At 37.8% G+C, this 18,332-nt stretch overlaps 1 protein-coding gene across 1 annotated transcript in view; it reads right to left on the bottom strand.

Moving 5' to 3' along the window:
- Positions 1 to 18,332, bottom strand: part of AGO4 (argonaute RISC component 4) — a 39,901-nt gene that overhangs the window by 13,570 nt on the left and 7,999 nt on the right. Inside the window, exons 2-14 of the mRNA XM_082686898.1 lie at positions 16,550 to 16,715; positions 12,792 to 12,912; positions 10,998 to 11,179; positions 10,464 to 10,600; positions 10,231 to 10,365; positions 9,538 to 9,625; positions 7,559 to 7,706; positions 6,956 to 7,075; positions 6,704 to 6,832; positions 6,325 to 6,458; positions 5,000 to 5,184; positions 3,559 to 3,718; positions 91 to 406 (exon numbers count right to left, since the gene is read on the bottom strand). Coding sequence (XP_082543024.1) covers positions 91 to 406; positions 3,559 to 3,718; positions 5,000 to 5,184; positions 6,325 to 6,458; positions 6,704 to 6,832; positions 6,956 to 7,075; positions 7,559 to 7,706; positions 9,538 to 9,625; positions 10,231 to 10,365; positions 10,464 to 10,600; positions 10,998 to 11,179; positions 12,792 to 12,912; positions 16,550 to 16,715 — 2,021 coding nt within the window. The remainder of the gene's footprint in view (positions 1 to 90; positions 407 to 3,558; positions 3,719 to 4,999; positions 5,185 to 6,324; positions 6,459 to 6,703; positions 6,833 to 6,955; positions 7,076 to 7,558; positions 7,707 to 9,537; positions 9,626 to 10,230; positions 10,366 to 10,463; positions 10,601 to 10,997; positions 11,180 to 12,791; positions 12,913 to 16,549; positions 16,716 to 18,332) is intronic.

Genomic DNA, 18,332 nt, shown 5'->3' with positions numbered 1-18,332 from the left:
CTCAGATCTGGTTCACCTGGAGTGTTAGATGGGAGGAAGCTCTATCAGACACCTAGAACCCCCAAAGGCAACCATGGGTAATCAGAGTACCTGTTTCATTTGTCCCTCTGATACCCCTCCACGGTAGTAGATGATCCGAGTGGGTTTGAAGCGTGTAGATTTGTAGAACTGGATCAGCAGCTCTCGAACCATGTTAGTGAGGTCCTGAATTACCTCCTGACTGTAGAGGAGCTCCTGGGAGATCTCCTGGCGGGAGGTCTGCACCCGAACGGTGGCACAGTACCGGCTGGGGTGGCCATCCATACTGCCAACGACAGCAGCAATGGAAGGCTTCTTCCCATCCCCCGCCGGGGGGTGTGTGACATCTGCTCCCAGGAAGATGACAGGCTGCTGGAACACCGAGGGCCTGCTCAGATTGAAGGAGACATTGACACTCAGACATACAGATGAAAATCTGTACTTTGAAGCTCACCAGATAAGATTCAGATATAGTTTTACAAGACAGAATAAAGACTTGAACATATTGGGTGAGAACTCTAAGACCCGTTGAGTGTCCGTGCCTCTTTGGCAATGAATCTGAATTGATTCAAGAAGTCAGCATGGTTGGGACACCTGGGTGGCTCAGTCGGTTAAGCGTCTAACTCTTAGTTTCAGCTCAGGGTCCTGGAATCGAGCCCTGTTTTGGGCTCTGCACTCAATGATGAGTCTGCTGGAGATTCTCTTTCCCTCTGCCTCTGTTCCTCCCTCTGCTCTCTTTCTCTCTCTCTAAAAGAAGTAAATAAAATATTAAAAAAGAAATCAACATGGTTCTTCTGTAATAGTAGGAAGGGAAGACTAAAAGAGGACCTGAGCCAAATTTAATAAAATCCCTATGTGTGAAGGAAGACTTTCCCAGAACGAACTCTATTTGGATCCCAGGATTCTTACAACGGATATAGAATTGCAGAATTTACATGGAACTGGGACAAAACCCCTTATGCACTTTAAGATATGAGACTCAGAGAAGAGACTCATGTCTATCTACTTCCCTATTCTATTTTTATTCTATTTTTATCTAGTATTCATCACTTATACCTCATATTTTACTTAATTATTTTTTAAAAGGCTCTATTTTTAAGTAATCTCTACTTTGAAGCTCAACAGCCCCACCCAATGTGGAGCTCAAACTCACAACCCCAAGATCAAGAGTCACACACTCTACTGTCTGAGCCAGCCAGGCACCTCACTTAATTTAAATTGTATTATTTTACACCCACACACACACCCACACACACCCACACACACCCACACACACACACAAGTGTAAGCTCCACTAGGGCAGGAATTTTGTTTTGTTTTGTCTTATTCCCTGCAGTATCCCTAGTACCTGGAACACTGCCTCACTCACAGCTGGCACTCAATAAACACTTGTTGAAAGAATGAACTCATTTATTTGGCACTGATTTTTCTAAGGAATCAAGGGGAAATATCATGCATGCTTCTCTGGCAAATTCTTAAAGGTGGGATTTGGAACTGAATATTGATTCTTAAAGTATAATATAGGAGACACCCCAAATCTGAAAAACTCCTGTAATAGAATAGATATCTCCATGAGGGCAGCAGCTGTCTTAGATTTCTTTGTACATATCATCATGCAACATGATGGTGCGGAAAGTACAACAGCAAACATACCTCTATAACACACATATGCACAACATAGTAACAGCTTACATGTACCAGCCACTGCGCTAAATGCTTTACCTATATTAACTCCTTTAGTCCTCACAATAATCCCATGAGGTACAATTATTATCTCAATTTTCCAGAATTAAAATATGACACAGAAGCAATTAAGGAGCTTGCCCAAGCTCACATATCTAGGAAACAGTAAAGCTGGAATCCAAACCTAGGTTGTCAGACACTGAGGTGTGTGCTCTAAATGGTTATGTTGTCTCAAATATTTGGGGTAAAATTAAATGATTTCAGATTTTAGACTAATTTCCCATATGGCCTGAACACCCCATCCATCACTGATGTAGAGGCATGATTAGGATGTTGTTACCTATAAATTTTATTCAAGGGAAAATTAAGAATTGGAATATAATTGTACAAGAAGAGCAAGGTGCTCAATTTCATATTCTTGTCAAGTACAGCCATCACTAATACCACAGCTCTAAACTGAACTTTTCTTTTTTTTTTTTTTTTTTTTTTTAAAGATTTTATTTATTTATTTGACAGAGAGAGAAATCACAAGTAGGCAGAGAGTCAGGCAGAGAGAGAGAGAGAAGCAGGCTCCCGCTGAGCAGAGAGCCCGATGCGGGGCTCGATCCCAGGACACCGAGATCATGACCTGAGCCGAAGGCAGCGGCTTAATCCACTGAGCCACCCAGGCGCCCCATAAACTGAACTTTTCAAATCACTTTCACATACAGAATTTCACAGGAAAACATTTTAGAGTTAGCAAGTCAGGTATTATCTCAATAGTTAGGGAAAATACAAATTAATGAAAAAATGGATAATCCAATCCAAGAAACAGGTAAAGAACTGAACAAACCCATCATAAAAGAGGATATCCAAATAGCCAATAAACATACGAAATTGTGTTCCACATGATTCATCATCAGGGGAATGCAAATTAAAACCATGATGAGATACTATTACCCCAAACAAAATGGCTAAAGTTAAAAGGACTGATACTACCAAGTGTTGGTGAGAATACGGAGCAACTAGAAATCTCCAAGGAAATGCAAACTGGTACAACCACTCTGGAAAACTATTTAACAGTACCTATCATGCTAAATCTGTGTACTTTCTATAACTTAGTAATTCTACTCTTGGATATATACTCAGGAAAAAGAGAACTTACATCCACCAAAAAGGTAGAAAAATTGTATAATGAATGTACAATAATATCCATCAATGGTAGAATAGATTCAAATTCTGTGGTAGGGGTGCCTGGGTGGCTCAGTCATTAAACATCTGCTTTTGGCCCAGGTCATGATCCCAGGGTCCTGGGATTGAGTCCCACATCAGGATCCTTGCTCAATGGGAAGCCTGCTTCTCCCTCTCCCACTCCCCCTGCTTGTGTTCCCTCTCTTGCTGCATCTCTCTCTGTCAAATAAATAAAAAAATATTTTTAAAAAACCATAAAATAAATAAAATAAAATTCTGTGGTATATTCATATTATGAAATAATATACAACAATGAAAATGAGTAAATTACTACTTAATACAGTAACATGAATGAATTCCAGACACATATGGATAAATAAAAGGTAGACATTATATATTATATACTGCATGGTGTCATTTATATGAAGTTCAAAAAGAGGCAAAACTAATCTATGGTGATAGTGGTTACCTTTGGGGGTTACCTATTGGGAGAGGTCACAAGGAAGCCTGACAGGGTATTGTGCTAGATCTTCACCTGAGTAGTTGTTACATGAGTGTATACATATCTAAGAAAAAGTAATTGAGATGCATGTTTAAGATATGTGTGCTTAGTGTAAATTACATTACATTTGATCTTAATAAAAACATGGGGAAAAAAAGGAGAAAAAACAGAGTTCAGAATCTTACCTTTGATGAGGTACAAGCACATTGTTAATTCCTCCGAGCTTTGCATTTATCTTCAGGCAAAGGTTGGAAAGGGTCTGCGGTGAGGTCTTCACTACATTTTTTACCTGGACACACTGTGTGGCCATACCCAGGAGGGTATCTCCAACACGTTTCACCTCCGCTACAAGGATAAATTCATTAATTAATTTTAAAATGTTTAGATATTCTCCTAATTACTAAGAGTAGAGACAAAAATCCACACACAAACATTCACACAGCGCGCTGTGCTAGATGTGGTCATTTCATCAGCTAAACCCCTATGGCAATTTTTCCTTTTCTTCCCTCCTGCAGGCATTGAAGTTAGCCCAGTTCCTTTACTCCTGGATGCTGCTTGCCACCACCCCTGACTCAGTCCTTTAAGGTTACTTTTTCCACAGGACGGGTCTGGCAAAGGACTCCATCTCCCAGATCCTCCCTCTCAGTATACAGACCAGCTCTTTGACTTTAAATATTTTTCTTCCACCCTCCCCCTCTTTTTCCTCTAAACACCAGAGATAAGCAAACAGTAACAAAAGAAACAACTACAGAGGGCATTGAAGACATTTTATAAAGTTCAAACAGCTGGTCTGGGGTTCCTAAATCCTTTATTTAGACGATAGACAAAAGAACTTTGTATCACTCTTGTTTATAAGAGACACAAACTGAACAGCTTCTCTTTGGGAAGTGGTGGACTCCCTCACTCTTTCCCATTCCGGTATTTCCAAGTATATCACCAAACATTCCAGTTCTTCCTGCTTTGAGGACTATGGTAGAATCTCACTATATGCCCCACGCTCATTCCCGCTGAATTTCCTGGCCCCCATTCTCAATTCCCACAGGAAGGTTGGGAAAAGCCATGTCGCTGGTTGTGGTCAAGAAGCTGCAAACGTTGGGTGCCTCGGTGGCTCAGTGGGTTAAGCCTCTGCCTTCAGCTCAGGTCATGACCTCAGAGTCCTAAGATAGAGTCCCGCATCATGCACTCTCCTCAGAGGGGAACCTGCTTCTCTCTCTCTCTCTCGTTGCCTGCCTCTCTGCCTACTTGTGATCTCTGTCAAATAAATAAATAAAATCTTTTAAAAAATAAATAAATAAAATAAAATAAATGTAAAAAAAAAAAAAAAGAAGAAGAAGAAGCTGCAAATGTTAAGAACCTTCCAGAGCTCTCTTTCCTCTCTGCCATGGGGCCAGCAACTTTCCAAATAGCAACTACTCTGCCAGCCTGGGTCCCGGAGTGAAAATGATATGATGGCATAGAACAGAGGCCACAGTCCACCTCAACGGACACATAGCAGAAGCAAAAAAATCAACCTTTGATGCTCTGAGCCACTTAGAGTCTGGGGTTATTTGTGATGACAGCTTAACCCAGCATATCCTGACCTACTCATTCAAATCATCCCTCATTCAAAATTAAAGGGGTCCATACCATACACTGGTGTCTTCCCGGGCAAGATAACCACAATTAGCTGTAGGCCCACATAGGTCATTTTCAGGTGTTTGAACATGGGCTCCACACTGTCTGCACCTTGTGCGTACTTGCAGAAACATGGCTGACCCTGGATGGGCATTCCCGCATCCTTAGAGATTTTACGGAGCTGGTCAGTGAAACTCCTGTTAAAATAGAACCAGTGGCACAGTGCTTTCATTTCAGAGTACATTCGCAGAATTTATTTTCCACTAAGATACTTCTTTCAGTTCTGTACATTCTTAGCCAAAATTAAAAATAAACAAATAAACAAAGAAAAAAACCTTTAAATGGTTGCCAAAGATGGGCTGGCAATTGTATCATGGCAATCACAATGCACAAGAATCTGTATTATTAAGCTATCAGATCATTGTTTTGAATTTTTAAATAATTCTGCTTCAACTGGGCCCCAGGAACTAGGAAGAGCATGTCTGTCCAAAGATAAATATATATATATATATTTTTTAAATTTTATTTATTTTTTAAGCATTCAAGCCAGTAATTCTGAATCAAAGAAAACCAAAGCCAAAATTTCAGGTAATGTGTATTTTGGTTAAGCCTGGCACAAGAAAGGTTGGGTAACCTTGTGTTCAACTGAGAACATGGGAACACAAAATCGGTATATTTAGGATTACATTCAAACTTGTATCATATTTGATTTAATAACAATATCAAAATAAATCACCACTTTAAAAAAAAAACAAAATTCATTGTGAAGTTTTAAATTCTGGATATGAGAAGTGACTTTAATCTACATATAAAGTTTTCAGAATAATTTCTTTTGTGCATTTGCCAGTATTTTGTAAGACTCCTTTCTTCCATCCAGTTCCCTTTTCCTGCCCTGATTTTTCCACCCTTCTCACTAACTTCCTTTCTATAGATAGCTGCATCTGTAAGACATGAACCAATGATCTCAGTAAATGTGACCCTGCAGAAAACAAGCTCACTAGTAAATTATAATGATTAAAAATGGACGAGTTTTTTCTCAGCTGAAAAGATACAATTAATAACAAAGGAAGCTCCACTAAGAACAGTTTGCCAACTATCTCTGCTTTGGCCTTGTTAGTCACAGACTTTCTGCTCTAACCGTAAGGAAGCTGAGTCAGATTCTTAATGTCATTCCCAAGTTTGCCATTTACTATAATACAAGGTCTTTTTCCTGCAGCCAGATGGCGTCTCTACAGGAGTTAGGGGTTTAGTGGCAGTGTGCACAGCACATTCACGTCAAGATGGTATTTTCATATCTGGGAGGGATATTACTAAGCTGAAAATATGAAGATACTCACTTTAGTAAATCTTCCCTACATTGTTTCTGAGGCGCAAAACAAGCAACTGCCCAAACTTTAATTTCAATGCCAGCATAAAACTGCTTTCCTCGCATGTCCCAGACACCCTGGTTGGGTGTGGCTACCGTTTTATTCTTTAAAAAAAAAAAAAAAGGAAAAGAAAAGAAACAAAAGAAAAGAGAAAAGACATTACAATCTAAGGCCATGTTAATGTTGATGAGGGGATAAACAAAACTCTATTTGGTATTAGCCAAAAGACAAAAAGCAGTAAGGAGCAAAACTATGGGTAAATTCGGTGTGGTGTAGCAGAGAAATCCTGGATTATTCTCTTGTTGACTGGTTGTTGGAAGGAGCTTGCTGAATGAAATAAAACGCTTACCCGGCCTCCATATTGCAGCATTGGTGCTGGAAGTACCCTGCCTGTGAGCTCTGTCATTTCATTGTGGACAACAATACCAAATTCTTTAAGGTATGGATCCGGTCCACCCACCATGCTGTTACTCTTCACCTAAAGAACAGGAAAGCCTGCGTATATAAAAACCAAAGAGTAACTGTGTCCCACCAGGAGTTTTCTATTGTCTTGTTTTCTCATCTGAAAGCTAGTGTATCGTGAAGACTACGCCTTACTGACCAGTCTACTGATTTCTTCCTGTCTGTCAGGAGCCGATCTTGCTGTAGCTTTGATCATTGTAGAAGTCTGATTGTCTGTGAGCTTCTTTATACATCGCTGTCCTGCCACGATATTACAAACCTATAGAGAGGCAAAGAGAAATTCGTTTGTGTAATAGGTTTTTATAAAGTAAGCCTTTGCTAAACTGTATCTTACCTCTTCGATTCCCCAAAACATGAAAATGCTATTACCTAGTGAAACTATCTGCCTAAAATATTTTATTTATTTTTTTAAAGATTCATTTATTTTCATTTGAGAGAGAGAGAGAGGGAGAGAGAGAGCAAGAACATGCAAAGGGAGGGGGAGGGGCAGAGGAGGAGGGAGAGAAGGAGACTCCCTGTTGAGTCAGGAGCCCAATGCAGGGCTGGATCCCACAAACCCAAGATCATGACCTGATCTGAAACAAAGAGTCAGACACTCAATGGGCTGAGCCACCCAGGTGTCCCTGCTCAAAATATTTTAAAAATTTATACTAAATTCTACTTCTAGTTTAGAACATGATTTTTTTTTTAACTCATTCAAGAGATTGGCAGATTCGGGAAAAGAAAATTCAGTTTAGCTTACCTCAAGTGGCAAATATGTATGTTTTTGTTCTTGTCCCACTTGGAGACAGGGAAGATGGGGGTATTTCAGCTGCAGACTATACTTCTGCTTAAAGTACTGAGCTACTGTACATTCCATAGCTTGCCCATTTTCTAGCTGTAAAGGAAAACTATGGGAGAGAATATCTCTTTAGAAATGTCTTCAAGTTCTTTTTTTCTTAAACAAACAAAAGCCTAACATTTTCTACTTTGATCAGTCACTTAAAAAACAAAGGTCAATCTTTATTTGACCAGTTTCACTTAAGTCATTTAGTATTTAATGAGAAAAGTGACTCTTGGAATGTTCCATGTTTGTTGAAGCTAGGATGAGGAAAAATAGTAAATTAAAGCTTAAAAAGAAGTTAAAAAAGAAGAAGCTGCAGAACTGGAAAATACAAACTCACTAGAGGTCAGTTAATACCTACAGATACATATATAATCTCTAGCTGGCTTCCTACAAATTATTTAAAATCAAATAAGGACTTGGGATCATCCACATAGGAGTTTTATTTGCTTAAGAGAGCTTTTTATAAAATGAGTGTAACAGTTATTGGGGCCACATTTCCAGATCCCCAAACCAGGACAAATATATGTGGATTTAGAGGCAACAAGACCAAACACATGAAACTCAGACTGTGCCAGGATATTTGCTATAAACTGGAGAACATGATTTAAGAGATTCTCTTTCTTTAGCTCTTTCAGGGGGCAAATTATCTTAAATACTTGGTACAGTAATAACTTTAATACTTGGTACAGTAATACTTAAATACTTGGTACAGTAATAACTTTATCTGGCTTTAACTGTTACAGCCCCACAAAATAACAATGTAGCAAGGATTATCTACGTGATATTTAAAACTACGTGCTTTCAATTTTCATGCGAAGATTATCTAAATTTATAAGTATAATTATTTTTACAGAGCTATGTAAAGTAATTAAAGAAAAAGATGAAGTTCTTGAAACAAAAGCTACACTTCTCAATAGGGATTTCATAAGGCTTCAGTAATGTTTTTCCTCCTAGAGAATGAAGTCAATAGTATAATATGAAGAATACATGGAATATCACTTTATAACTCTTAAGAAATTCACATCAGGTGCCTATTCAAATCATCATACTGATGAATTTATTCAAATCATACTGAATTAATATACCCCATTTATCCAGAGTTTACCCAAAAACTTCTACTATCTAGAACAAAGCCTTCCTGGTGATTTTGACATACACTAAAGTTTAAAAATCGAGAAAGGTGGAACTAAAACAAAGACTAGAATATAAACAAATAAATAAAAGGCTTCTGACTAACCAAAACAATGTAAAGTTTATATACGTTAAGTTCATGTTCTTTACTCGGAGGAGCCAATATTTATTTATGTCAGACATCAGTTTAAAGATCTTGATTATAAGAACAGAACTTACATCTATGGTAAATAAAAGCATTTTCATGTATATTTTCTCATTTTGCATAGTTCACAGTGGATTAGAAGTCAGGTGATTAAAAAATAAGACTGGAAAATGGAAATGAGTAGCTGCTAGAGGCATGCCATACGTACTGGCAGCTGGAAGAGGCTACAAAAAGAGAAAAATCCAAACAAAACACAAAGCAGTATCTTCTCATGACAGCCTTATATGACTTACAGGACTTAACAGATCCTTTGAGACATGCACTGAGAATATAACAGTATAATAAATGATGCTTATAATGATGACTCTGCATTGTTATATAAAAGTTGATCTGTGTTTGGCACCCTTTGTTTAAGAGGGGAAATGAATCAAAGACAAGAAGTATGTTTTTTAAAATGTCTCCATCAAAAATATTTAAAACATTTTTTAAAGCTGGTGGTTAAAAGTGATGATCTCACTGATTTTGAAACTTGCAATAAGGGATACCATTTTCTCAAATCACAGCAGCTTCTTCTGTTACCAAAAATGTAATAGTATCATTTTAGGTGTGGTGAACATACGTTTGATGACTGGCTGGCCGTCTAGTCACATTACAAACTCGATATTTTCGTTTCATCTGTCCACAGTGGGTCACCTCAACTTTAAGACCTGAAGTTCAAAAAAAAAAAAAAAATGTCAAAACAGAACATCAGGTATTAATTAAAATCACAGTTAAGAAGAAAAACTTAGAACCCAGATGATTTAAAATGTGCAACCTACATAAATTTATTAATTTGTTCAATAAATAACTCCTAAATACCAACAATTCTAGTAATTATTATGGGGTCTAGAGAGAGCCCTCAGGAAGCTTATATTGTAGTGAGAGAAGATAGCTAATAAGAAAAAGAACAGAAATTCCAGAGGAGAATAAACTTGTGTTCTTTTATTAAAATGCAAGTTTGAAAAATAATAATATACACAAATAAAATAAAATGCGTTTTTAAGTGGGTAAAGGGTAAGAATGCTTGATGTATGCCAGCTCCTGGATGCGAAGCTTTATACATCTAATTGCATTTAATTCTCACAACAAATATAAAGATACACATTATTTTCTTTACCTTAGAGATGAATAAATTAAGACTCATGGCAGTTAAGTAACTAGCCCAAGGACAGAACTGGCTGGGATGGAAACCCATATGCATCTGACTCCAAGACCCTGCTCCTTGCACCACACTGAGCCACCTTGCTGAGACTCCTGTAATGCAAATACCTACCTCTGATTTCTTTGGTAAACTTGACACGCTGGGAATCTGTTAGCGGTTTGGTCTGTTCATTGATGTTCTGAATGTCTAAAACTTCACACATGAACTCGATGATAGGCTGAGCCCGGTAGAAAGCAGTTGCTGACACTAACAAACGGAGAGGACAGATACTTAGCTTCAGTTCAGAGAAAGGGAAAGCACCAAAAAAAACTGGCCAAAAGAGTGAAAAAAGAATTCTATCATACCGTCAATATTGAGCATCATATTCCACATAGCAGGTCTCACAGACTGATGAAAGCCAAACCAAACCTCTCTGCCCCCTCCCAGAGGGTGGTAGTAACCTTCAGGAGGTGAGAAAAAAGAACGACCCACCGGAGTGTACCTGAAGAAATGAGTTTGCATGTTTCACCAACAAAAACTCGAAAGGTCTTTCATTTCACTCTCAACTTTATTTTTTTTATTTTTTTAAAGATTTTAATTAATTATTTGACAGAGATCACAAGTAGGCAGAGAGGCAGGCAGAGAGAGAGGGAGAACCAGGCTCCCCCCTGAGCAGAGAGCCCGATGCGGGGCTTGATCCCAGGACCCTGAGATCATGACCTGAGCCTAAGGCAGAGGCTTTACCCACTGAGCCACCCAGGTGCCCTTACTCTCAACTTTATAAACAAACTCGAAACCAAGTTTGAACTGACTTATGCAGAAACTTTTCAATGGCTCCAATGCAACCTTACCAAAAAAATGTGATATTTGTGGGAATGAACTCGAACTAAGGTACTAACCTCATTGAGGGAAGGTGTCTTGTGATAACATCAAGTGCTTGTACTGAGTCATCTGGGACTTCATTCAAGTGCCCAGCCAAAGCTTCTAAAAGCAACTGAAGGCTCACAACTGATACCCACTGAACAGACACTTTAAAGGTTTGGTCTTTACCCTCACCTGGAAGGGTCACTTCCATATCAACCTAAGGGAAAAAAAAATCATAGCTACATATATTTATAGAGTTTGAAAGAAAGATCACAGGAATATTCAATATAGTATATTCATAAGGATATTTACTTTAAGACTTTCTGTAATTGTAAAACATTGGAAACAACCTAAGTGTCCATCAAGAAGGGAATAATATCATATTAACTATTATGCAATAGTTTGAAACTAAGGTGAATGTTGTAATGTGGATGAACTTTGAAAACATTATGCTAAGTGAAATAAGCCAGATGCAAAGGGACAAATATTGGATGATTCCACTTATATGAAGTACTTAGAACTGTCAAATTCATAGGGACAGAAAGACAGAGGGACAGAAGGAGAGGGAGAGAGAGAATCTTAACAAGGCTCTGCGCACAATACAGAGTCCAACACAGGGCTTGATCTCACAACCCTGAGATCATGACCTGAGCTGAAATCAAGAGTGGGATGCTTAACCGACCAAGCCACCCAGGTGCCCCAAGACCTAAGGTAGAAGAGTGGATATCAGGAACTGGGGGAAGGGACAGGAGAACTTAATGCATAGTGGGTATGTACTTTCAGTTTGGGATGGTAAAAGAAGTTTTGGAGATCGATAGTGGCAATGATGACACAACAACATGAATATACTAAATGCTGCTGAATGGTACACTTAACAATGGTTAAATTAGTAAATTCTATGTTATGCATACTTTACCACAGTAAAAAAGAATTTGAATTAAATAAATAATGAGATATTTAAATGTACAGAAATGGAAAGATCTCCCAGACATATTATTAAGTGAAAAAGCAAATCCTAGAATGATATGCAAACAAACAATACACATAACCATATGCATAAATAGGTAATGCATATAAAAATATCTGAAAGGATACATACTGAACTATTAGAGTTGTTTCCTCGAAAAAGGAAAATGGGGTTAGGGGATACAGGCAGGCAGGGAGACAGGAAATCACAATATTTCTTGATGTCTAAGTAAGTTTATAATGAGTATATGTTTACATATTGCTTTTCAAATTTAAAAACTAAACTTATAAAAGAAAAAGTTATTGTGGTATTGTGAATATTTTCCTAAGTGGGTTTTAGATAATTTTCTATAATCTATAAAACTCCATTATTCAGATTCACATAGCAAATACATTAGCAATGTGAAACACCTGGAATATATGTAATCAACCTAATCTAATCTAACTCAAATAATCATGCTCAACCTAAATTCTAATACTAATCTCATCTTCAATTATTGATTAACTACGGGGTAAGAGAATATGGACATAGTAACACATCTATCATCACTATGTGAAACAACTCTAAGAATTAAGTTGTTATTAGAAAGGGAGACCTTTTTTTTTTTTAAGATTTTATTTATTTATTTGACAGACTGAGATCACAAGTAGGCAGAGAGGCAGGCAGAGAGAGGGGGAAGTAGACTCCCTGCTGAGCAGAGAGCCCGATGTGGAGCTCGATCCCAGGACCCTGAAATCATGACCCAAGTCGAAGGCTGAGGCTTTAACTCACTGAGCCACCCAGGCACCCCTGGAAAGGGAGACACTTTTGTCCTATGTAAATGACCTAAGTCTAGAATGCATTTCTGGCCCTTAACACTTACCCTATCCCGTCCAATTGGCAGTGGATGTGCTGTGTACATGTTTCTTTTGCCATCATAGCCAGGTTGCCGGTCACCAAATATCTGCATCTTGAAGTGCCGCACCATTGTATCTACTACCTCTCTTAACAGTAATGGAGAGAGTGACAGTTAGCTTTGAGAAATGGCAAGGAGTAAGAAAACTATCGCCATACCTTAATCACCTAAACTGAGTTCAAAATTACTCGGAAAAAGTAAGAGTTATAGTTATAATTGTCTTCAGTAATTAAAAAAAGTAGTTAGCAACGGTCAAGTAAAGAAAGGTAGCAACAGGTGAACAAAAGCAGCTATGAGATGAAAAGAAAAGCAGGGACTAAAAAGAGAGCCTAACTTTTATGGCACCCTCTCAAACTCTTGCCTTTCATAATCTTCTCCCATGACAAATATAGCCCTACGAGAATAACCTATCTTAGGTATCTGAGTTTGGCATATTCATAATTAAATCATGATAAATTTGTTAGCAAATAAACATCCTTATTCAAGTATCATGGTTTCAGAAAAGAGAGTAGGCAGAAATCAAGAAATGTGAGGGCCAATAAATTCCAGATGTATCATACTCAAAGTGATGTCAATCCCTTTGCCTCATGCTGGTAATTTATTATCCTTCAAACTGTCTTGTTTTATCCCAAAGTGCTCCTGGAGCAGTGTAGAGAAGGAAATGTAAAATATCGTCATTCCATAAAGATTACCAATGTAGTTTCTTTCTAGAATGAACGCCCTTCCCTCAATCAAGCATGCAAAGCTTTACCTAAGTGTTCTTGTATACATACCAGACCATACCGTGTGCAGGCTCTGAAGTAAAGGCAGCTGCAGAGCAACTAGAGTATATGGTTTAAGATGAACAGATCTGAGTCTGTGAGATTGTGGAATGCTAGAATTAATGAAAACTGTATCTTACCAATGTTTGGTGAGTGCTACATGCGTAAACTATATCTTAAAAGCCAGAATATATCATAATTACCTAAGGCATTAATATTCTGCAAATAAAATCCATGGAAAAGATACACATTTATAAACCAAATCACGCAACTGAAGAAAATTGATGGAAAAATATAATATCGTATATTACCAATTAAAAAAAACTATAATAATACATTTTCATATTAGAAGGATAATTTCTCATCTTATATTCTTAAATTACAACCATAAGTAGTTTTATAGTGAAGAGATATTTTTGCCTCTGTTCTCACCTAATCTTTGTGAGACAAATAGGCTGATGATTACTGTCTTCAGAGTAAAAAGAAAAAAAAATTCAGAATAGGCAAGTGATCTGCTCCTTGTCACACAGTGATTCATTGGCAGAGCTGCATGACCTTGGACAAGTTACTGAATTTTCCATTGTCTGTTTCTTTTCATTTGTAAAATTATAATCATCATAATAGCTACCACAAAAGTTTGTTGTATTAAGTGAATAAATACACATAGAATATTTAGAACAATGTTGGTCACACAGTAAGCCCACTTACGCTCTGCTGTGTTCATGGGTATAACTCCAAGAATTCTCCTTTTTCCTGAATTATACATTTTTCCCTTCTTTATTAGATTATTTCCTTCAGTATACAGATATGCTATAGTTTCTCTCATCTTCAAAAAAATTAAATTCCCCTGACCTGACTTCCTCATTTGAACATCCCATTTCTCTGTTCCCCTTTGTGTCAAAATCTCTTAAAGGAGTTATCTCTAATTGTTCTTCTCCTATCTCTCTTAAATCTTCTCCACCTTCCCCTACCAAACTACTCTTACCAAGGTCCCCAGTGGGTTCCACAGTGCTAAATTGAGTGCTTCTTGGACATTAGGAAATAAACTCTTCCAACTTAACACATCTTGCCTTGCCTCCTTGCTCTGTCCTGGTTCTCTCCTATCCCAGTGACCTCTCCATGCCAGTCTCCTAATAAGCAACATCTCCCCAATTTAAAAATATTGGGGTGCCCCAGGACTCAGTCTTGGAGTCTTTTCTCTAACTACATTTACTTCCCGTATAATCTTACCCAGCTCATGGCTTTACCACCAATATGGTGATGACTCTCAAATGTTTGTCTCTAGCGTAGACCGCTCCCCTGAATCCAACCTCATCTGTTCAACTCCCCAACTCCCACTCAACAGCTCCACTAGGATCTGCCAGCCGTGCTGACTTCTCCTATAGTTCTCCCCATCCCAATAAATGGCAACTCCATTTTTCCACTTGCACAGGACAAAAACCCTGGGATTGATCATGACTCATTTCTTCCCTCATACCTTATGTTCTATCCACCAGCACATCTTGTTGACACCACCTCCAAAAATTATTAAAAATATTTCAGTGGACCTCCCACCCCCATTCTCTATATTCTTTCCCTGATTTATTTTTCTACATAGCACTTATCACCAACTAACATGTAATCTGTTTTGTTTCCTTATTGATTCATTTTTTATCTTCTCCCCTATTTGAATATAAGCACCTCAAGAGTAGAAATTTTTGCATTTTTTGTTCATTTTGTATTCCCAGGGCATAGAACAATACCTGGTACATAGTAAGCACTCAATAAAATATTTACTGAATGGTACATTAGCCATTAATACCACTTCTATTACAATTGATCTCAGTGATACAATAGCCAAGCGATTATGGGCTTGCACGAGATTAAACTATACGAGAAAGCCATGTTATTGATTTATAACAAGAAACAAAAATCGAGCAGCATAAAATATTGCACTTGACAATAGGGGCATTCTTAGAAAAGCAAGAATCCTAATATTAAGGATGGTGTAACTATCATGACTTGAAAACAAAGAAAAGGTAAGCAGGTGTTCTTAGCATTATAAAAATATCTACTACAGGATTACATCTTCACACTTGGTAAATTCCTGCTACACAGACCACAAGCCTTGAATCATCTCACCCAGACCCCTCTTGGGTAATGTCAGATTTAACAGAGCTTCTCTCTAAGCTTATTTTTTTCAATATTCCAAGATGATTCTTCTGCCTTTACACCTACATTTTTCTCATGTCGGATACTAACACTTAATAATAAAGTTTGAATTTACAGATAGTTTTTTTTTTAATTTTATTTATTTATTTGAGAGACAGAGATCACAAGTAGGCAGAGAGGCAGGCAGAGGGAGAGAGGAAGAAGCAGACTCCCCGAGGAGCAGAGAGCCCGATGTGGGGCTCGATCCCAGGACCCTGGGATCATGACCTGAGCCGAAGGCAGCGGCTTAACCCACTGAGCCACCCAGGCGCCCCTACAGATAGTTTTTTAAAGAGAGTTTATTTTTAAGTAATTTCTACATCCAACATTGGGGCTCAAACTCACAACCTTGAGATCAAGAGTTGCATGCTCCATCAACTGGGCCAGCCCCTGAATTTTCAGATAGTTCTAATTTCCCACAGACACTAATACTTCACCTACTTTTATTTATTTTATTATTTAAATTTCTGCTACCATTGGACAACGAGAGTGACTTTCTCCTTCATTCAATAAGTATTCACTTAAAGAACAATGACGTATCCAGCACTGTGCGACAATCTCCAGAGTAACCATGTATGAGACAACTAAGCTGCTATTGAGAAACTTACCATCTTAGAAAACAAAGCCTCTTATAAGTATAAGTATGGTAATAATTTAGAGAACAATATAATACATAATAAAGATGTGTTTATATGCACTTAATGCATATATAAATATATACAATGCATTTATATGCATTTAAATATACAGAAGTCTACTTTTTCTGATACTTACCTGTTGACTCTCCGAGGTCGTTTTTCTGGTTTAATATCCACATCATAGTGATACACATCTATTTTAGGAATCTGAACCTGAAAATGATTGGCTAATAGTCGAATTGGTTTTCCAACAGTTCCAAGGCCAGGGCGACGAGGTGGTTGAAACAGGCTGGTTGGAGGTCCTGAAAGAGATTCAAAGACATTTGATGTGCTATTTGGTCATAAAGGATAATATTCCCTTCGTGATCATGACGATGATAACAATAAGATATAATTATTGAGATCTTATTATTCACTGGACATACTCTGATACAAAGAGTCTGTGGTATCTTTTAACCCAAGGTTTTCTAGATTTCTAAATATTTTGCCATGTGGCTATCATTTTGAATCTGGGGAACATTAAAATTATATAGACAGCATGATGAACTCCTCTCAGATATAGCCTACTATAGAAAACCTCTTATAAGTATTAGTAGATCTACAGCTAGGTTTACAAATTTATATGCATTTTTTAAAAGATTTTATTTTTAAGTAATCTCTCTACCCAATGTGGGGCTCAAACTTACAACCCTGAGATCAAGAGTCTTGTGCTACACTGATGGCGCCAGTCAGGTGCCCCCAAATTATGTGTATTTTAAAATAAAACCATCTCTGGGCACCTTGGTGGCTCAGTGGGTTAAGCCTCTGCCTTTGGCTCGGGTCATGATCTCAGCATCCTGGGATCAAGCCCCGCATCAGGCTCTCTGCTCAGTGGGGAGCCTGCTTCCCCCTCTCTCTCTGCCTGCCTCTTTGCCTGCTTGTGATCTCTGTCAAATAAATAAAATCTTAATAAATAAATAAATAAATAAATAAATAAAACCATCTCTAAGCTCTAGGGACTATCACCATGCTTAGGCTGGAGAAGATCCATTAATACTTTACCAACTAGCCTACATTATTATAATTTGCACAGACAGAAGCAGATTAATAGTAGTTATATTTTTATTAATTTACTTGCTAACTTAGATGGTGAAACAATATCAATAATGCTAGACTTTACTGTTAATAACCTAATGTTTATAGAAACTGGACAATGTGACATTTCTTGATCATAATGTCTAGCTTATTTATTTAACATTTATTCACTTACTACACATCTAAACTCTGCTGTAGATTCTGGAAAAAGAGCTTCTGCCTTCAAAGAACTTACAGTTTAGACCAGTGTTTCTCAACCTGGGAGAGATATTATCCTCCAGGAAACATCTGACAAATGTTTGGAGACATTTTTGGTTGTCACCACTCAGAGGGAGCTACTGATATACAGTGGGCAGGAGCCAGCTAAACATCCTACAGTGCACAAGACAGCCCCCTACAACAAAGTATCTGTCTAAAATATCAATAGTGTTGAGGGTGAGAAACCCTGGTCTAGAAAGAGCAATCATTCCAAATTATTCCATTGATGCTTCATAAAATAAGTCCACAAAAAGAAAGAATTCCATAAGCTAAAGAAACTGCACATTCTCTCCCCTTCACAAAATTCCAATGAACATTATTATACTAAATTCTCTAGTAAGTTTTTTTTTTTTTTAAGATTTTATTTATTTGACAGAAACACAGAGAGAGAGGGAACACAAGTTGGGAGAGTGGGAGAGGGAGAAGCAGGCTTCCCGCTGAGCAGGGAGCTGGATGTGGGCCTTGATCCCAGGACCCAAAGGCAGACGCTTAATGTCTAAGCCACCCAGGTGCCCTCTAGTAAGTTTTATAATAAATAAATCTGTTTAATCATTTACCCAACTTATTTTCCCCCCTCAACTCTCTCT

The sequence above is a fragment of the Mustela nivalis genome, assembly GCF_964662115.1.
Source record: "Mustela nivalis genome assembly, chromosome: 10".
In the NCBI taxonomy this organism is placed as follows: Eukaryota; Metazoa; Chordata; class Mammalia; order Carnivora; family Mustelidae; genus Mustela; species Mustela nivalis.
The sequence above is the reverse complement of the archived record's forward strand: the minus strand, read 5'-3'. Positions and strand labels throughout refer to the sequence as shown.